At 38.7% G+C, this 17,979-nt stretch overlaps 2 protein-coding genes across 6 annotated transcripts in view; one reads left to right on the top strand and one right to left on the bottom strand.

The window, feature by feature from the left end:
• Positions 1-25: 25 nt before the first annotated feature.
• Positions 26-3,849, bottom strand: LOC145479259 (single-stranded DNA-binding protein, mitochondrial-like). The gene is made up of 6 exons (XM_081457574.1): positions 3,590-3,849; positions 3,437-3,491; positions 2,648-2,764; positions 1,667-1,757; positions 1,212-1,300; positions 26-191 (listed from the first exon to the last, which is right to left on the bottom strand). The coding sequence occupies exons 1-6, from the start codon at positions 3,614-3,616 to the stop codon at positions 136-138; spliced, it is 435 nt and encodes a 144-aa protein (XP_081313700.1). The 5' UTR covers positions 3,617-3,849; the 3' UTR covers positions 26-135.
• A 46-nt stretch (positions 3,850-3,895) lies between these two features.
• Positions 3,896-17,979, top strand: part of LOC145479219 (sperm-tail PG-rich repeat-containing protein 2-like) — a 30,017-nt gene continuing 15,933 nt past the window's right edge. For 3 of the 5 annotated variants that reach the window (XR_014048405.1, XR_014048402.1, XR_014048401.1), the window contains exons 1-18: positions 3,896-4,105; positions 4,811-4,956; positions 6,032-6,178; positions 7,123-7,290; positions 7,586-7,661; positions 8,738-8,808; positions 9,017-9,055; positions 9,307-9,351; positions 9,800-9,910; positions 10,331-10,410; positions 10,612-10,691; positions 10,919-10,973; positions 11,530-11,615; positions 12,631-12,740; positions 12,939-12,993; positions 13,449-13,571; positions 14,015-14,127; positions 14,662-16,898. Coding sequence is in view for 1 of the 5 variants with exons in the window: in XM_081457518.1 (XP_081313644.1) it covers positions 4,000-4,105; positions 4,811-4,956; positions 6,032-6,178; positions 7,123-7,290; positions 7,586-7,661; positions 8,738-8,808; positions 9,017-9,055; positions 9,307-9,351; positions 9,800-9,910; positions 10,331-10,410; positions 10,612-10,691; positions 10,919-10,973; positions 11,530-11,615; positions 12,631-12,740; positions 12,939-12,993; positions 13,449-13,571; positions 14,015-14,127; positions 14,662-14,796 (1,746 nt within the window). In the remaining 4 variants the exon portion in view is untranslated. Of the gene's footprint in view, positions 4,106-4,810; positions 4,957-6,031; positions 6,179-7,122; positions 7,291-7,585; positions 7,662-8,737; positions 8,809-9,016; positions 9,056-9,306; positions 9,352-9,799; positions 9,911-10,330; positions 10,411-10,611; positions 10,692-10,918; positions 10,974-11,529; positions 11,616-12,630; positions 12,741-12,938; positions 12,994-13,448; positions 13,572-14,014; positions 14,128-14,661; positions 17,479-17,979 lie in introns of those variants that run through there. The other 2 variants (XR_014048404.1, XM_081457518.1) reach the window with 2 other exon arrangements.

Here is a 17,979-nt window from a genome sequence, read left to right as displayed (position 1 = left end):
TAAGGAATTCTGAAAACCACTAACGATTAAAAAACAGTTGGTTTTTAGTGTTCTATACCTCAGATTTTTGTTACAGCTTATCATAACTACATTACTGTATTTACAGTAATATTTTAATATTTATTGGTAGTAAGTCTAGTAGCCAGTTTCCTCCTCCATTGATACAGGTTGGGAGAGAATAATAACACTATCTGCAAAAAGACAACAGAAATATATTATACCTTTAGGGTGGAGTTTCAGAAAATACCAAATTCCCCCAAGCCCCCTTTACAGAAGGTTGTTTACCTTCCCCCACAGTTGGCATTACATATCGTGCCATTTTTACATTGCATGCTTCTATCATCAAGAACTCTGGACAGGGGTCAATGATGCCTTTTTGGTATTATAAAAGACAAATCAATCGACATCAGTTTTTCATGTGTCTGTCCTATAATCCAAAATGAATTTTGTCATAACGTCATCAAGGTAGCTGGGTATCCACTAAGCTATCACCTTGTGGATCCCCAGCTACTTTGACATTATAACGACGAAATTCCTGATCAATAACAGGACACATTAAAAACTGACCTCAATTTGTTAATTTGCACATACATGTAAATTAGGTGCTTTTACCAGTTAAATATTAAGGTTAAGGTTTGAAAACCACAGTTTGGAATGGGGAACAAATTGCCATGTAAAATTGTTATTATTTTATGGCAGATGTTTGCATTCACTGGTTTGATGGGAGTTTTGATGGTCTGATAGTTAGCATGTTGGCCTTTGGATTCAGTGGTCTCTGTTAAACTTTACTCTAACAGTACCTCTCTCCACTAAGAGTATTAATGGATACTGTAACAAGTATGCGTACATGAAGTACTAGTCTAGTTCCCGCCTTGTGGGTCACACAACAGAGCTTGTGTGGTCGGCCATGTTGTAGTTTTGTTGTGCTGCTCAGTGCAATAAATAAGTTTGTTTTGCAGATTCTGTTGTCTATCTGCCTGTCATTACAGATACCTGTCAAATGTTTATGAAACCTGAAATAACACTTGTGGTGATAATACTAGCTATGTGTAAGACTTGCAATCTCTTCATGGTACAGAAATCTCAATACTATCCAGCTATGTCACTTAGGCTTGAGCACAGAATAAAGCATCATCATTTTGAAATGAACAGCAGTACTGCTGTGATGAGACAAAACTTAATAATTTTGTAGATGTTTAAAAGATTCTTACCAGGAATGATACTTGTGCTAAACCTTTTGATACCTTCCTGGTCAACATAGTTGCTATAGTCTATATGCCCTTGAATAAAGAGTCGTGTTCTACAGGGAAAAAACAAGATTCAAATAAAACAAGATATGTTATCAAATCCTCCAGTGCAGTGTGGGGACAAATGTGTAGCTACTAGGGAAACTTATTGTCGAAGAAATATCTTAAGCAACCTAATTTTCCTCTGAGAATCCAAACTTAATACATATTATCCTCAGTCTGCGAATGAAACATCTGGTGTGTGACTGTTTGAAAATCAGGCATTGAACAGTACTTGCATGTGGTACCTTAATTAATTTTACGATGTACAATGTGATTCTGACTGGTGAATGCACCCATAGGTGAGACAATTTAAGTTTTATAATTTAATATTAGCACGCAGTTTGAGTTACAAATCTTTAAAATATGAACAGGCTTACCCTTTCCTGACATAGGAGTTCACTGTATCTTGTAACCAAGGTTTGAAAACTGCCACATTGTGCCACTGTGTCTTGCTTTCTAATCTATTTTCTGAAAAAGGAAATCAGGGAAAGTTCATTTCAGTCTAGCTACCTTCCATAATGATGACAAACTACCATTTGAAAATTATATACAAGACAAAACAGCCCCTCAGAGATAAGCAGTGACTCACTGCATAAGGAAACTTGGCAAAAAAAATGTTTGGTGCACTCACATATATACAGGCCCTGTGACAAGATCTACAAATAAACAAAAGCCTACCTCAAGGAATAAGCATTTTGACATGACACCTTTTGAGCTTGGTTTGGTTGTAAAAATGTGAAAAATTATGCAATTTGAATGATGAAATTGGGATATATTATGTGACTGACCGGTGTCTGACAAATGTAGACTCTTTGACAACCAGAAAAAAAAACCATCTTTGGTATGAAGGATAAATTAGAAACCACCATAATATATTGATGTTTTCTAACCAGTATATCAAGGATTATATAGCTAAGTTGGTTCTAGATCAACAAGGCAGTGTCACAGAGGTCACGGGTTTGAATCCCATTGTGGTCTTATGCTTTTTTTTTATTCTTTAGACTAATAAAGCAATAGACCATTTTACAGTTGTCTGCTCAGTGACCTGGCCTTTGTATGGCAGCGAGGCTAGAGTTGACCTTGTTTTGATACAGACTTCACTGCTTTTGTCATGTAAATGCACCTAGTTAGCATCAGAACAACTTGTTTTACACAACAAAAGCAGTGAGGTCTGTATCAAAACAAGGTCAACTCTAGCCTCGCTGCCATACAAAGGCCAGGTCACTGAGCAGGTAACTGTAAAATGGTCTATTGCTTACAAAACTATTTATAGACTTAAAGGGTCATTTTATTCACTAACAAATTACATGCAACTTTCTTGTAGTTTTCCATTGTTTTTTTTTATAGTTTTCCCTTACCTTCTCTTGATTGGTAATACTGTGTTGTCGCTAGGCTGAACTTGGTTGGCTGGTGGTCAGTGCTCCCTTTGAGAGGATCACTCCCAGAATAACCAATTAACTGCACGCTATTGAGACCTATGAGCAGACAATCAACAGTTGACATTCATTTCAATATTGCTTAAAGGCATTCTGAACTTAAAATTCAGTGAGTTTGACCAGTATATTTCAGGTAGTTCATGGTAGTCGTGTTTGTGGGGGGGAGGGGGGGGAAGGCTCTCATACATAAGTGATAAGAGTGTCTACTGCTAAGGGTAGGGTTTTCAAGTAGTTTAGGTTGGAATGGGGTACAGAAAGAAGACATTTTGCTCTGTAATGGAATATTATCTACTGGGAAACTGAACGGTTGTATGAATCATTCAGTCCACAATGAAATTAACAGTTAGCATAATTTGAAGGAACCTTACTTTCAGTAAATGAAAATGCAAAGCATTGAAGTAACTTTGCCAGCAAATGACTGTGATAGTTATAGGCTTTATGGAAAATAGCAAGTCCAAGATAAAGTTGGGATTTTTGGTGTCTAGCCTATAATAGGGTTGAACTCCAAGGAAGTTAATCAACCCAATATATAATAAGCCTATAGTTGCTGAGTTTCTTAGACTTTTACACTACTGATGTTCAACATCCAGGTTCAGGTCAGGTTGTTGGCTCTTCCTCTGTTTGCGCAGCAAAAATAGTCAATGCTTTCAGAAAATAGCAGTAGCCTAGGGTTAAAGAATGGACAGTGCTACAGGAATTTTGTCAACATACACTTTCCACTCCTCCGAGGTATTTCTGCTTCACATCTCGTGGCGATCCGCTTGAGCTGACAAAAACAAGTAAGCATGAGTTACCACAATGCAGAATTTCACCGGGCAAGACAAAACAAATGAATACACGAAAGTGGAAAATGTCCTTAAGTACCTGAAGAAGACACTGTCGACGAAACATGCTTGCTGCTGAACAAAATCAATCGCTTCGTAACCTCGCCTGACTTACTTTCCCGCGCATCAATCTTAACATTTTTCACAAATCGTTTATCAGGGGGGTTTTATTAGAGAGACGTTCGTGGTTTCCCTTTTGTTGGATTTAAAGTTTTATCAAGCAAAAATAGGTCACTAGGTCTTTCTCGGTAAATGTTTGGCAGCAATAGTATTAACACTTCATCTCCATCCACCCTAGCCTCAAAGGGAAAAAATTATATTAGGCACCAGTCTACCGAACCACAGAGAAGAGGTGTTTCCATAACAACAACATGCACCCCGCCATGTTTTTGTGAAGGAACTGAAGAGAAGAAGGTTTAGAACAGAACGCAAGTATTTTGGCTCCTGAAAATGTATGATCGAGCCCCAAGAACACTAACTAGACCTGCGGACAGTACAGGACACAATGTTGGACCTGGATCATACGAAGCTCCGGAGTATATCCATTCAAAATACGGTATGTGTTCCTACACTTCTCAACCCTGCTAAACCATCAGCTGGTTTAATCTACAATAATTGCAAGTTTTCTTTCCTTGTCGTGTGATATGCGCATCTAGCAGTGGAAAAACCCCATAATATTAGGTGGTTCAAAAGGAAGAAAGAAATTTCATTGATAAGTGCGATTACAGAGACAATTGTAGTGTTGAATAAAATTCATGAACAGCTGTAGCTTCAGTAAAATCTTACATGTAACTTAACTTCCTCAAGGAAAGAACACGTTTAGTATGGCAGTATGATGGTTGTCTGTACTGTATGGACGCATGAGGCTGTTAAGCGAAACGTGTATATTAGATATGGCTGTCTTATTCTCCTAAGAACGAAGAAAGAACGCTTTCCTCATACTCTCAAATACATTGTTTATTATCTTTAGTAAAAGAACAACATGATTAGAAGCCCAGAGAACACAATTTGTCAGTTGATGCAGACAAACTTGTCTGTTGATGCAATGTTATACAGGCGAACTGCAAAACTGATGAAGACCAGTTGACGCATTGTATGCAATATGCCTGCAAATTAAACTTTTTGTTCCATATTGTGAACCAAGTCTAAATATACTAACATGCCATGCAAAAACCATGCTGTGAGTTAGTTTGCAAGTTGTATCTTTACTTGAATATTTTCTATGGTCATTTTCTAATTTAATATTATTAATATTCTGTAGATGGCTATGCACCATTTTTATCCATGACAACACGTGAGACGTTCCTTGATGTTGGTGATAGTGTCATGGCAGCTCCAGGACCTGGTCAATACGATCCTGGTATAATGGGAGAGAGAGTAAAAGGAGGACACACATTGGCCAATAGAGTAAGTATAGTCGGAACGGAAAATCCTTCAGATGGTCTCTGAAATTTTTGATTCATCTCAAAATCTCACCGATCATTTTTCACGAGTGACAATTTTGTCTCATTTTTCTGTGTTTTCTTAGTCTTAGAGACAGTCAAAATTTTTTTTCCGTTTTGAATGCGTTGTAATTTAAACTGTGGCTTCTTCTATGGCTGTTAAGTATGCTTTATGGTATCCCACAAGCAATATGTTTCAAATGGTATATTTTGGGTCGATAGTTACCGTTTTACAAGATATGTGGTTTTCCCCATTTGAGTGAAAGGGTTAGCTGTAAGTGCCCAGCTATCAAAGTCCAGAAATTACTGTCAGTAAAAGACTGTAAATAAAACCCCTATTAATCAGCCACCCCTACAGTGTATTAAGCGGCCGCAGCCACCTTTTGGTCATCTCAATGAGGTTTTTCCAATTGTCTTTACCATTCTTACTACGATTATCAGTTGAGTAAGGCGGGACGAAAGTTTGGTCACCAAGTTTTAACGTAAAAATCATGCTGTTGTCACGAGCAACTGGCTCCATATCCATTAGCAACTTGTCGACCTTTGACGTCATTGGCTGCAAAGCGCACGAAATTGTAGGCGACGCGACAGGCGGAAACAAGGTAAGTTGCCTGTGACAACACCATAATTTTAAGGCCAAAACTTCGTAACCAAACTTCCCTCGTGCCTTACTCAACTGATAATCATAGTAAATGGCCACCGAAAATTTAATACACGTATGTAGTTTAGCTTTGCTTTGGAAAAGGTGATGACAGATAAGAGTCCGAAATAGAAAGGGACGACTGATGAAAGCATTCAAACACACATTTGTCATGATTGTCATGACAGGATTCTATGTTCGCAAAGAAATTAGCCCGATGAGTAAAAAATATTCAACCTATACCAACCCCTATTAAATGGCCACCTTCCATTTCTCCGAAAAAATTATGCAAGAGCCTATTTTGCCAGACTCCGGTTCTCACATGCTGGTAATTAGACAGTGCTTAATAGGGTTTAAACTCTATTCTTAACTTATTTTCTCAATAAATTTATTATTATAGGCTGCTAGATTTGATGGTAAAGAAATTCACACCCCAGGACCAGGGGCTTACAACTTGCAAAAACGTAGTGATTGGTTGAAAGAGAAGCATGCCCAGAAAGCACTTCCACCTGATTTACAAGTCGAGGAAGGAATGAAAGATGGATCAGTAAGTTGCGCAGAGCCACAAATAGACAGACACCAGCTAACTACATGTACATGTATCTGAACATATTTTATTGAACAATATTTTTTTTTAAATTTAAAATGTGTTAAGACATGAAAGACGTGCTTCAGGTGATAATTTGTTCCAAAATGGCAAACGGTTACTGAGGTGTCCAATCATGCCAACTTGTAATAGACAACATTCAACAACAACAAAGTTTATTTATACCAAAAAGGAAATAAAGAAGAATACATTAATTTTGAAGCTTACAAATGTGGTATGGCTACCTATAACAATCATACGGCTCAAAAAATCAAGGAGTTATCTATAGGATACAATAATTAATAAAATTACGGTCATGTGTAGTAAGTATAAAGCAAATTAAGTAACTTAATAAATAGAGATATAAACATATACAACAAATCTAAAAGCTAATATTACAACAAGGCAAGAAAAAAATTAATTACAAGAAGTAATGATATTTGCAACTGCACCAAGAATAGAGAGACAAGTAATATTAAAGCTAGGTATGTTCTTGAGAATGTCACTAAGGCATCTTATCTCTGTCAAAAAGGGCCTCTAAAATCTGATCACTGAAAAGAAAAGGTTGTTTCTTTCCTTTATAGTGAGGATTTTTGAACCATGAACACTTGACACTTTTTTGTGTATAATTTTTGGTAATTATCCATTAAGGACTCCTTGGATATTAACAAAACTTTTAGTAGAACTTTTATTCTATAAAACACTAGCTCTACTATTTAAATGAAAAGCCCTCAAGGGATAATCACCAATTTAAAAAAATGTACAAAAATGTTATGTGTACAAATGTATATGGTTTGATCAGTGTCATCACTGTACATAAGTATGTAACTATATTACTATACATGAACTGAATTTGGTGTAATATTTAGTTGAAAACCTGATAATACATTTGTCTGTGTCTGTAGATATACAAGACAAGTCGTATCACATTTCAGAGGAAGGCTGATCCTCCTTCCATTCCTTCACCTGGTAAAGCATACGGATATGAAGAAGGACCAGATGGGACTCTCAGGCCACAGGATATACCAAATCGAGACAGCACCATGGGACCTGCATATTACAGTGTTAATCATGTGAGCATGATCTTGCAAGTGTAGTAAAGATACATGTAAATGTGGTCATTACGTATAATACACCAATTACCATCTTATCTTAAGTATAAAATACAGCCAATCAGAATACAGGAAAGCTGTTGTAACAGTGTTGCACTCAAACTTCCCGTCATGCATTGCACTGCATTACTAGTACGTGTATGTATTCAGCAGGTTGTATCTTGTTAGATATTTGCATAAATTGGTGTAACTGGTCTGAAAATTACAAAGTTCCTGGGTGTCTAGACTAAAGTTCATTATCTGCTATATTGTCCAGAGGGATACCGCTACTGTTCAAAGGTATAAAGGAGTTCACTTCGGGAACAGAACATCAAAGAGAATGCAGTTTAAAGGTTAGAAAAGTTTTGAGCACATTATGTAGGGATAGCGAATTAACTTATGTAGGGACACAATACAGACCATTCCTTTTGAAGACTACTTGTTGTCTACCTGTAAAGTTGGTTTAGTTTGCATTTTTAGAATGTGGGTGAGCTAAAGCTCAATGAAGTTTCTCCATTAACAGTCAGCAATGTTCTCAATTTTATATTTTGTTTAGGCCAATTGACTTATTAAATAAACTTGTTTTTTTAAGTAGATTATCAACCCCACATTTTTAAAGTTGAAGTATCTAAGACCCACCTTAATCCTGATGTTTCTGAAATTTTCTTTAAATAAAATTAAAAAATAATATTTAATTGACCACTTCACAATGGGGATTGCAGGGCTAATGGCAACAAATTCATAATTAGATAATAATGAGAAATAAACAATAAATGGTTAAATAAAATATCCCAGCTAGCAGGAGGTAGACCAGTTAGCTATTTACAAAGTGTCATCATCATTTGCTGTAATGGAAAGCATGATGGCCCAAGTTTTGCTGAACTGTGGATTGAGTGCAGGTTTGATCATTGCATTGTGTTCAATTCTTGGGCAAAACACTTCACTCTCACAGTATTCAGAGTTCCAACTAGTTTTGATATTTAAGGGTTGTTGGGACCCCCAGTTCCAAAGAGTTTGGCATTCTTTTTGCTTTTCAGGAGTCCTTTGCCTATTTACTAAATTTTAGGAACTTTTCTCCTACATCCCAAGGACACGTTTTTCAAAAAAACTGTGCGTTCTTTTAATTTTTTTGTGTGTATAAGATACACACCTGTGTGTTAAGGGGAACTCTGAGTACCTCCCTCCACCCAGGTGTATAAAAATCATGATATATGTGTATTTTTCTAATGCTGGGGTAACCCTACAACAGACTAGCATCCCATCCAGGGGAGTATAAATATTTCTAGTTGCTTCATGCTACAGAAACCTGAGATATGCACCTGCCTAATGTACCCCTAGGCTCGATCACAGACTTTGGCTACCATTTTCTTTAATAATTAACCTTACCCAGTTACGTAAAAAAAAAAATGCCCTTCTACTTCTCTTTTAGGGAGTGGTGGACCAGGTCCTGGACAGTATGATCCATTCAAGGAGCCTGGAGTCAGAGCACCAATTGATTTGGTAATATATTACATTGTTACTTGTGTCAACACCCCCCTGCCCCACCCTTCCGCCATCCATATGCCCACCTGAATGATTTAGTAATACAGTTATGTGCTGCTGGCCACCTTTTGTCATGAGTGGTCACTAGCAGATCTTCATAATAATGGTGGCATTGATTTAGTAATAGATTGTTTTCTTTTAATGACCTTGTTTTTCAATTTGTTAGGTAATTGAAGAAAACAGGAAACAACCCTTTGAATCAAAGGTATTGATATTTTAATTTTTTTGTCAGCATAAATAATTATAGCCAAGAAAATCTACTCACACCTCTTCTAGATCATTGATTATAACCCTTTTAATCCAAAAATGAAAAAAAGTTCATATTTTCCTTTGCACTTTCACTGTACATACTGTAACCTTTTATATAATATTATTGATGATTGAGGGAAACACTCAGTATACCAAGAGGATTATTATTTGTTTTTAATACAACTTTAATATGTTTCTTTCCTCCAGCTCCCCCGTTATCATGAGGCTATAGTGGTACATGAAGAGAAAAAGGTATGTAAAAGTTATACTGTGGGACCCTGCTACAAGTTTAATGAATAGTGTGGCTTTTTATTTTCATATGTAATTTGTCAACAATCAGTGGATTAGCACCTGCCTGGTGTTTGGGAGATCATGGGTTTGATTCCTGTCTGGGACTCAGATTTTTTTTTTGTCCCATGCTTGTGTCATGTTGATCAATTCACCTTTCACATGTCATTTCCAAGCTTTTGTTTTTTTTTTTTTAAATTCACCATCTTTGTTTGCTTATCAATCATATAACTGACTGATTATAACCTACTGATTATAGTTACCAAGAGAGTTAAGTTCATATAGCTGCTGCAGCAGGATGAATTGTGGTATATCCATATTAAAAATGAGAGTTATTTATTGCAGTTATTTTGCTGCTTCTGTGTTTTAAAAGTCCAGTAGAAACTCATTTCTCACTCTCCTTCACTTGCAGGCTGTGCCGGGGCCAGGAAAGTATGAGATTAAAAGCCAGTTTTCAGCCAAACCTCCACCTGTCAATCAAGAGGAGCCGATCATTCACCCGCCATTTGGTACTCAGTCCAGGGTAAGACACTCGAACACTCTTAGAACATGTGTACATGTACATTACATGTAGCTGGAGCTTACTGAATGCAAGCAAACTGTGGTGGACTACAACCTTGTACTTGAGTTGGGAACAAAAGTCATCGATGTTAATCATAAGTCATGCCATTCTTTATGTTAAGGTTGTACAAAAGTTGATACTGTCCTAATTGTGCCCAGTCAGAGTTCTTCTTTGAAAACATAAAGGCAAATTGACAGGAATTCTTTCATCCTTCATTTTGGTTGGTTGGGAAATGTTGAGATTGCATGTTTCCTTATATTACACACTGTTCTTTATTCTGTGGGTAAATACTACCAACTATAGCCATGCACTACGTTTGAATGTATAAAACACAGGAAAAGAAACTCTTAATGTTAATTGCACTCTTGTTACTTCTTTCAGAGATTTGGTGACAGCAAGAAGGATTCACCTGCCCCAGGCACATACAATGATCCTCGAAACTCCTTAGAAATTCTTAAAAGGTATAAACTAGTTGTGTACAACTTAAGAAACAGCAGGTGTGAAAAAATATAAGCATTTTGATTAAAATAATACAGCTATTATATCTTTGATCTCAAAGTCATGTAAAATAAAAGGATTAATGTTGAAAGTAAAAGGAGACAAGTTCCTGTAATAGAGCATTTTCATTTTTAAACTAAAGGATTTTCCCCTTGAATTCTTAGGACTACAGGGCTGAAGAGAAGTCCTTTTGGTCAGACATCTGTGCGATTTCAGGGAGAACATCATGTGAAAAGAACTCCTGGTGAGCCTTATATTAACACACTGTTCGCTGTTCACAAATAAAATTGTTCGCTGACACAAATAAAACCCTCAAGATGATAAACTATTTTGATCTGAAGCTCAAAAGATTTGTGTTCTATTTTATTTTTACAATATCACGTGCAGTTTCAAGTTTGAGAAAACAAGCTAGTAACATATAACTTGTACCTTTAAAGTTTACTTTTTTTATTTTTTGCCCTCTGTTACCAGGACCAGGAACTTATTCTATTCCAGATATGACCTCAGATTTGATCAGAAAGGCTCAGTAAGTAGTTTTGGATCATTCAGAGTGTTGAACAGGATGACAAGCTTTTGCAGTTTAGTAGGCATTTAGGTTGAGATGAGATAGTACAGGTTTCCAGCTGCTTTTTGTTGTATTTAAGTGACAAAATTATAAGGTCAAACCTTGAGAGAGATGCATGTAAATCCTCTTACAACTAAGTGGTTGTGGGAAAAGTAATATTTTGGAAAAACTGATCTGCATAGAGCACAGGCAATAAGAGATGCTATGCAGAACTCCGAAAGTACATTGTACGCCATCTAGCCAATCTGTATTGAATCTCAGACCCAGGTGTCAGACCTCCCTCATGAGTATAAGGGAAGTGAAAGTAAGTTGTTCAAAAAATCAAAAGAGTACAGTAACTGCATTATTTAACTCAAAAGACGATTTTAGCTAAACCTGTGCACCAGCTACACAGGGCTAAGCGAGGCGTACAATCCAGTTGACTTTCGAATGCCTTGTGCTAGTTCTGTTTGGAAACATAGGACAAAGTTTCAACCTTTGATGTCTCCAAGGGGTCTGAATTATTGTTCTTTTGTAGTGTTGAGAGCACCCGGAAAGGTGCATTTGGTTCAACATCACAAAGAATAGCACCAATGATGAGGAGGCAGGAGGAACAAATGCCAGGTATGAGTACTGCTATAATTTAAGGGAAATAGTGTGGTTCCAGAAAATATCCATACCTCCACCAAGGATAGTTATTTGGTTTGTGTCCCCCCCCCCCCCCCTTAGCACTGGCTATCGAGTCCCTGCACCCCCTCAGAATTTCCAATGCCCATCCTTGGTGTGAGGATGGATATTTTCTTGCGACAAAATGTTCACTTGATTCCGGGGGGGGGGCACTCCCTTATATGGGTTATATAGGTATGTGCGGCCCCGAAGGGTAGAGTTTTTCAGCCGTTTGGGTCAGAAATAGGGTATGAATTTAGGCCATTTTGCTCTTAAATAGGGTATGGTTTAGCACACTAGTCTTGAATTGGGTATGTTTCCTAGAAGAAGCTATTTTTTCACCATTATCAATAAGACCGTCAACAAAAGCCCTTCATAACTTATGTTTAGGGCAACTCTGCCAGCCACAACGGTCGTAAATGGGGTATCGAATTTTTGGCCAGGTCTTAAATAGGGTAGCAAAAATCGTAGATTTTGGTCATAAATAGGGTTTTCAAGGATTTTGGGGAGTGAGCTGCATGCCCCCACCGAACTTTTCTGGGAGTACCCCCACGGGACTTGAGTGATCTCCTGAGTACACTTTAGCTCAAAGACTACAGTCAGTTGCAGTCCTGAACTGCAGTCAAGTGGCTATGTAAGAATGACAACATGTTTCAGGTATGATTCACTTCAGGGAAATAGATTTCAGATATTAGTGACATTGTTTCATTGTTTCTTGAAGGAAACAATTTATTTTCGTGCTCGTTCACCCAGCAGCTAAGGTTTGCGAAAGTGCTTCTCGCTTAGTCTGCAAGCTGTAGCATGTTCTAAACCCAGGAAAAATTTTGTGATTTTAGGCATCTTCACTCAGATTGGATGAAACACCTGGTACATGAGTTAGCAAACCAGTTAGTCTACCAAGTTTATATAGCAAGAGCACAACCTGGCTGTTAGTTGTTTCCCAATTTGATGCTGTAATTTTTCTCTGTTTAAGGTCCAGCCCACTACTTGACAAAAGAAAAACCAAAAAGTAAAGAAGACCAACCATCATCAACGTTTGTGTCAGCTACTGGCAGACTTCACACCCCGCAGGGGGTAGTGCTAGTAAGTGTTGCAGGCAGCTCATAGGCCCGGGTCTCAGTTGTGTCTGATTGGCTACGAGGTCAAATATATTTTGTCTCATTGTTGTTGCCGGTGAAATTCGACCTGAAGAAGCAGCTTTTAAACCAGAAGAATTTGCGGAATCCAAATAAAGGAATATCTACGTTGACTGGCATTTAATCTGTGTTTTTTGTTCATCAGGATAACCCTCCACCTGGCTCTTATGAAGTCAGTCATTCTTACGACTCCACACAAGGTACTTGCTCTTAAAAGTTGTTATCAATTAAAATTTTGCCCTTTTCTAATATATAAATTTAACCATTTCCTTAGTTTCCCCCGCTAAGTTTGCGTTAATCGTACTTTACAGAATGCACGCAAGCACCATGTTCCGTTGATTAAAAAATGCTTCAGAAACCTTCTTCTTACGCAGCTGGCGGGAAAAATTGCTTAATGTTTCGTTACCGAAAGTTGACTGAGCCTCCGTTATCAGGAGCTTGAAGGCACGTTTCCAGGAAACATGAAGTAACCGAAGCCATGAAAGCCACTCTGTTAGAGTGGCTTTGATGGCGGCAAGCTAAGTCACCTGTGCCGTGCTTGATTCATGGCACTTTGAAGTTTTGACAGAAGGCAGCCAAAATTAGGACGTTTGTCAACCTTTTGAGCTTCGTAGGCATTGGACAAACAGTAAAGTTCTTGTACCTCTTTCAACAGGTCGGGTTCTATATGGCTACGCTCAACGGACAAACAAGAACGCCAAGAAAAAGGGCGCCTTTTTATCCTCCAGTAACAGATTCCACGGACACCGTCATGTGGTGTCAGAGGAGGGTGACCCAGGTTAGTGTTCTAAGTCGTCTCACTTCTTTTCAGCCTTTCGTTGTTTGTCTTTTTCTTGGTTTCTGATAGCCTCTCAGACACTGCATACTGCCAGATATTACAGGTTAATTTCCGCCCGCAACGCAGGCGAGGTTTCTGCTGAAGTCAATAACAGGCAGTATTTTTGTGCGGTTAATTTTTGTGTTGTTTCAACTTGGTGCCGGGATATTATGTATGCTCCCTGCAATACTGGGTTTAACTTGATCAGCTGAAATTATTACACTAGAGAAATCAATTTTGAACCATCAAAGCGTTCACCCTAAGGTGTTTTCTTTCTTTCAAGTACTAACAATGTTCCCCAACAAGGAAAGATTTCCTTGAAGAGGGCCCTCTTTGAAAAACTGCATCTTCCAGCCTTTTGGAGTCTGGGATTGCTATAAGCTGATTTCCGTTCATTCTTCTAGGACCAGGACAATATGAACTAAAGGACGGATCAACACGAGGGGGCCTGATGACGACCAGACAACAAAGATTTAAACAGATCAAGAACGAAAACCCAGGACCAGGAAGTTACGAGGTAATCCCGGCATGTGTGACGGAAGGGTCGAGCAATCCTGTACTTATAGCTTAGAATAGATCCCTTTTCCAATAAACTGACCAAAATTGGTGAAACTAAAAATGTACAGACATGAAAGATAATCAAAAACTACTTGTCATGTGCGGTTTAAGGCGTGGTCGTATGATTGGTTTCGATTCTGTACCAAATCGGTCAACCACATCGTATATCTGCAAGTACACAGTAAGAACAAAATTTAAGTTAATCTTGCTGGTGTTTGTAGCTGCAAAGGCATCCGATGTTTTTTTTTTTGCCCTGCCGACAAAAGATGGGTATTTCAGAAATAAGCCAATTCTACAAAAAAGTGCCAGAAATCATGGCTTATTTACGTTTTTTGATTATGTGATACAGTATTTGATAGCGGTCTTTTATTCATAAAACCAGATAGCGCGACGTTACATCTCAAAGGGGGCAAAAATTCGAGAGAAACTGTTCTTTACAACTTGAATAATACCTTTGATGCCAAAACTAATTCCGTTTGCTTGTGTTCCTCAGCTGAGTCCGTTACAGATGCACACTTCACTAAGAGGAACATTCAACGCCACCTTGAATAACCCAGCAGCCATGTCTTACGATGATGGTTCGGAACGAAGATCACCATCAAAGCAAGCGTTCTTACTCGGAGTGTGACGTGAATACTGTAGCAGTCGCTCTGCTTAATTAGCAAGTTTTATATCGAATGAAATCATTGTGTATAGGAATATAGCCTTAGTAGGGAAAATTTCGATTTTTTTTTCTGAGATTAGGGACATGCTTAATATGTATATACGTACAGCTTGGAGTTTTGCGCTTTGGTGTAAATATTTTCAAGGTTTAATGACCATAAGGGATCAGTAGGGGCGGGAACACATAATATTTATCCAAAAAAAAAAAAATTGATGCAAAATCAACAGTACAGTTGCTTCTTTTAAAATAAAGACGACAGCAAAGATCAACGAAAATTTTCCCCGCACATATGATTGATTCTTAAATATTTGAAACTTGTGGAAATAACTGTCTTTAGAACCGCAAGATGCCGCAATGACAGCCAAAAAATGCACTTGAAAGGAAAATGTGAGCATCGCCCTTGGGCCTGCCCATATAGTACTGTATTTAGCTATAGGCCGAGACTAGTTAGCCTTCCAGCGCGTGCATTTTGTTGTCTCGTCACGCACTTCTCCTGAGGAGCCCTATACACCACAAGAGAGCTTTCACATTTTAATCTGTGGCTGAAATTGAATACTACCTTATAAGCACGATTCGAATAATCCACCCGCCACACTGACTGTAACAGACCACACGCGTTAGTTGATGACAGGATTCGGTCACAGTTCAATGCGAATTTTCCGGTCAGCAAAGCTGGGGTCCTTTCGATGGTCGCTCCTATTTTTACCCACGTATGAATAATTAGAAAAAAAATTCCTTCACACTGCTGCCGAAACTCAGGTCCTATATTTACCCCTTGAGCTGAGACGAAATAGAGTTCAATAGACTCGTGTCGTCTATGGTCCAACAGTTTTAAACCAGTGCCTTGCCATTTGTCAGCAGGTAGCCGTCATAGCTGCCCCCCCTCTCCGATGTTTCCTTTTGGGAAGGGCGGCTGTAACACACTTTTTCTATCCAACTCCTAAGTGGTTTATGGACAATTAGGGTGTTGTTTTTACCTGAATTTCTGAAATACCGATTTAGAGATTTTCGATAAAGTATGTATGTATGTATGTATTTGCTTGCATCAGTGTGATAAAACGGGCCGTGAAAAAGCTACGAAGTGTGGGTGTGCCGACGCATTGTTGTGGCTAATAAACTGCTGCAATGACTTGAACTGTGGCCGAAGCTGGGAACACTGTATCACTTTAAAAAATGAAATACACAAAAAGGATGGCCTCGTGTCCTCAAACCCTGTAGGTAACTTGTTTTTTGGACAGTAAGGTTGAAAGGTTGTGTCCAGATCCCCATCAATTTGTTAATCCTCGATGCTGACCAAAAGAAATGAACGCTCTAAGAAAGAGGTGAGATTTACTAATTTTAAAGGCACGAAATATTAAAACACTATCAGCTTGTGCAGAACCTGAAACTTACCCTCGGTGCAACAGAGGTTTTTCTTGCGCGGTTTCCGGTGTCGGTCATGTCTCTATTGTGACCAGCGAAGTATTTCCGTCATCCGCGCACGAGAAAAAACCTCTGGTACCCAGGGTACCTGAAACACCAAAATGACACCGGAAGAGAGTGTCACGAGCTTAGATCAGGAATTGCGGTCGTTTCGCCCAAGGATGCCTGATTATCATGGACATATGGTGCGACCCAAGGCTATTTGACAATTCAGACCCTCGATTCTCCATTTGTGAATATTCATACAGTTCCATATCTGGAGACCCTGGGTTCTCAGCCAAAAAAGTACACATGCATACAGTTCCCATGATAACATCACATGGCAAAACCCCAGGCAAAACCCAGATCAGAAGGCAGGAAACTTGCATGCCATCGGAAATCCGGGGTATGTGTTTATTTTGCGTCGTATAGCGGATCAGAGGAATAGTGGTGCGTTACTCGTCACGCAGAACCTCTTGAGAGTGTGTCTTTTTGAAATTACCAAACTTTGTTGCTCGACTATAAAAAGCTGTCGTTGCGCAATAACGCTATTCCGCAATAGCGTGTTTATTAATAGACTACGAGAACGAGATTGAGTACGAGTACCATTTTCGAATTTCAGTTTCCAGAGTCCTCTCTCTTCATGTTGGTTTTAGGCAGAGAGGGTAAGTCATGGGATAAGATGGGTATGTGATTTGTTGATTTGAAGCCTGCAAGCTAGAATTGAAAAGTCGTTCTCGTACTCGATCTCGTACCCTATTACCCTGGGTGCCAGAGGGTTTTTTTGTTCGTAGCGAAGCCGCGATCGAGATCCTGGCGAGAGAGAACGACTTTTCAAATTTCTCTCTCGCCAGGATCTCGATCGCGGTTTCGCCGCTTACAATCGCAGCTTCACCTTCTTCACTACGAAAAAAAAACCCTCTGGCACCCAGAGTAGCAGACTATTAATGGATATCTATTTCGCTACCGCTATTTAAATGATGTCTATTACGTTCTCTGAAGTCTCTGAGGAATAGTTACGTTTGCACTGATGAAGGTTGACTTTGTCTATCAAAACAATGGCAAATTATGAAAGAAAGCGTCCTCCGTTGTTTAATCAATCTGCCATTTTGCTCCAAAATTTTGAACGCGTGAATCTCGAAAACACATGATCCTTTGTGTGTGGCATGTTGCTCATGTGCACTTGCCGGAAATAGAGATCTTACCTTGGCCTTCTGAGAATTTTGTGGCCAATTCAACCTCGATTGATACCTTAGGCAAGAATTTTTCTCGCTTTTCGTCAATTTCATTAAACTTGTTTTCAAAATGTCTAAGCTCAAAATTTATATCAAAAATATGCGAATATTTATGCGTGGTGCGATGTTCTCGCGATGTAGAAATGTCACGCAAGCATTCACTGAATTCTGAACGCACTTCAACAGACATTCTTTCTCGAACATATGGAGCTTGTTAGGCCAGCAAGGTCAACTTTGAACGTATGAAACGTGGCACTTCCTGAGAACAAATCCCGGGGATGTAATTGTAACGCATTTGTTTTCACATTGAATTTTACATGGTAAAAGAAGCGGCAGGATATAGGCACCGGCAAAACAATAAGCTAATTGCTATTTGTATTGCCCCTTTTGGTGCATTTCAGGCGTATAATTATTTTGTCAACACCCGTGACAACACGCTCAAGTCACGTGACAATGCAGCGTCGTAAACATCCCTTTGTTGACGTTTTGTCACATGATACTGCTGGAACTA

The sequence above is a fragment of the Orbicella franksi genome, chromosome 2 (assembly GCF_964199315.1).
Source record: "Orbicella franksi chromosome 2, jaOrbFran1.1, whole genome shotgun sequence".
Taxonomy (NCBI): domain Eukaryota; kingdom Metazoa; phylum Cnidaria; class Anthozoa; order Scleractinia; family Merulinidae; genus Orbicella; species Orbicella franksi.
This window is presented reverse-complemented; position numbering and strand designations above follow the sequence as displayed.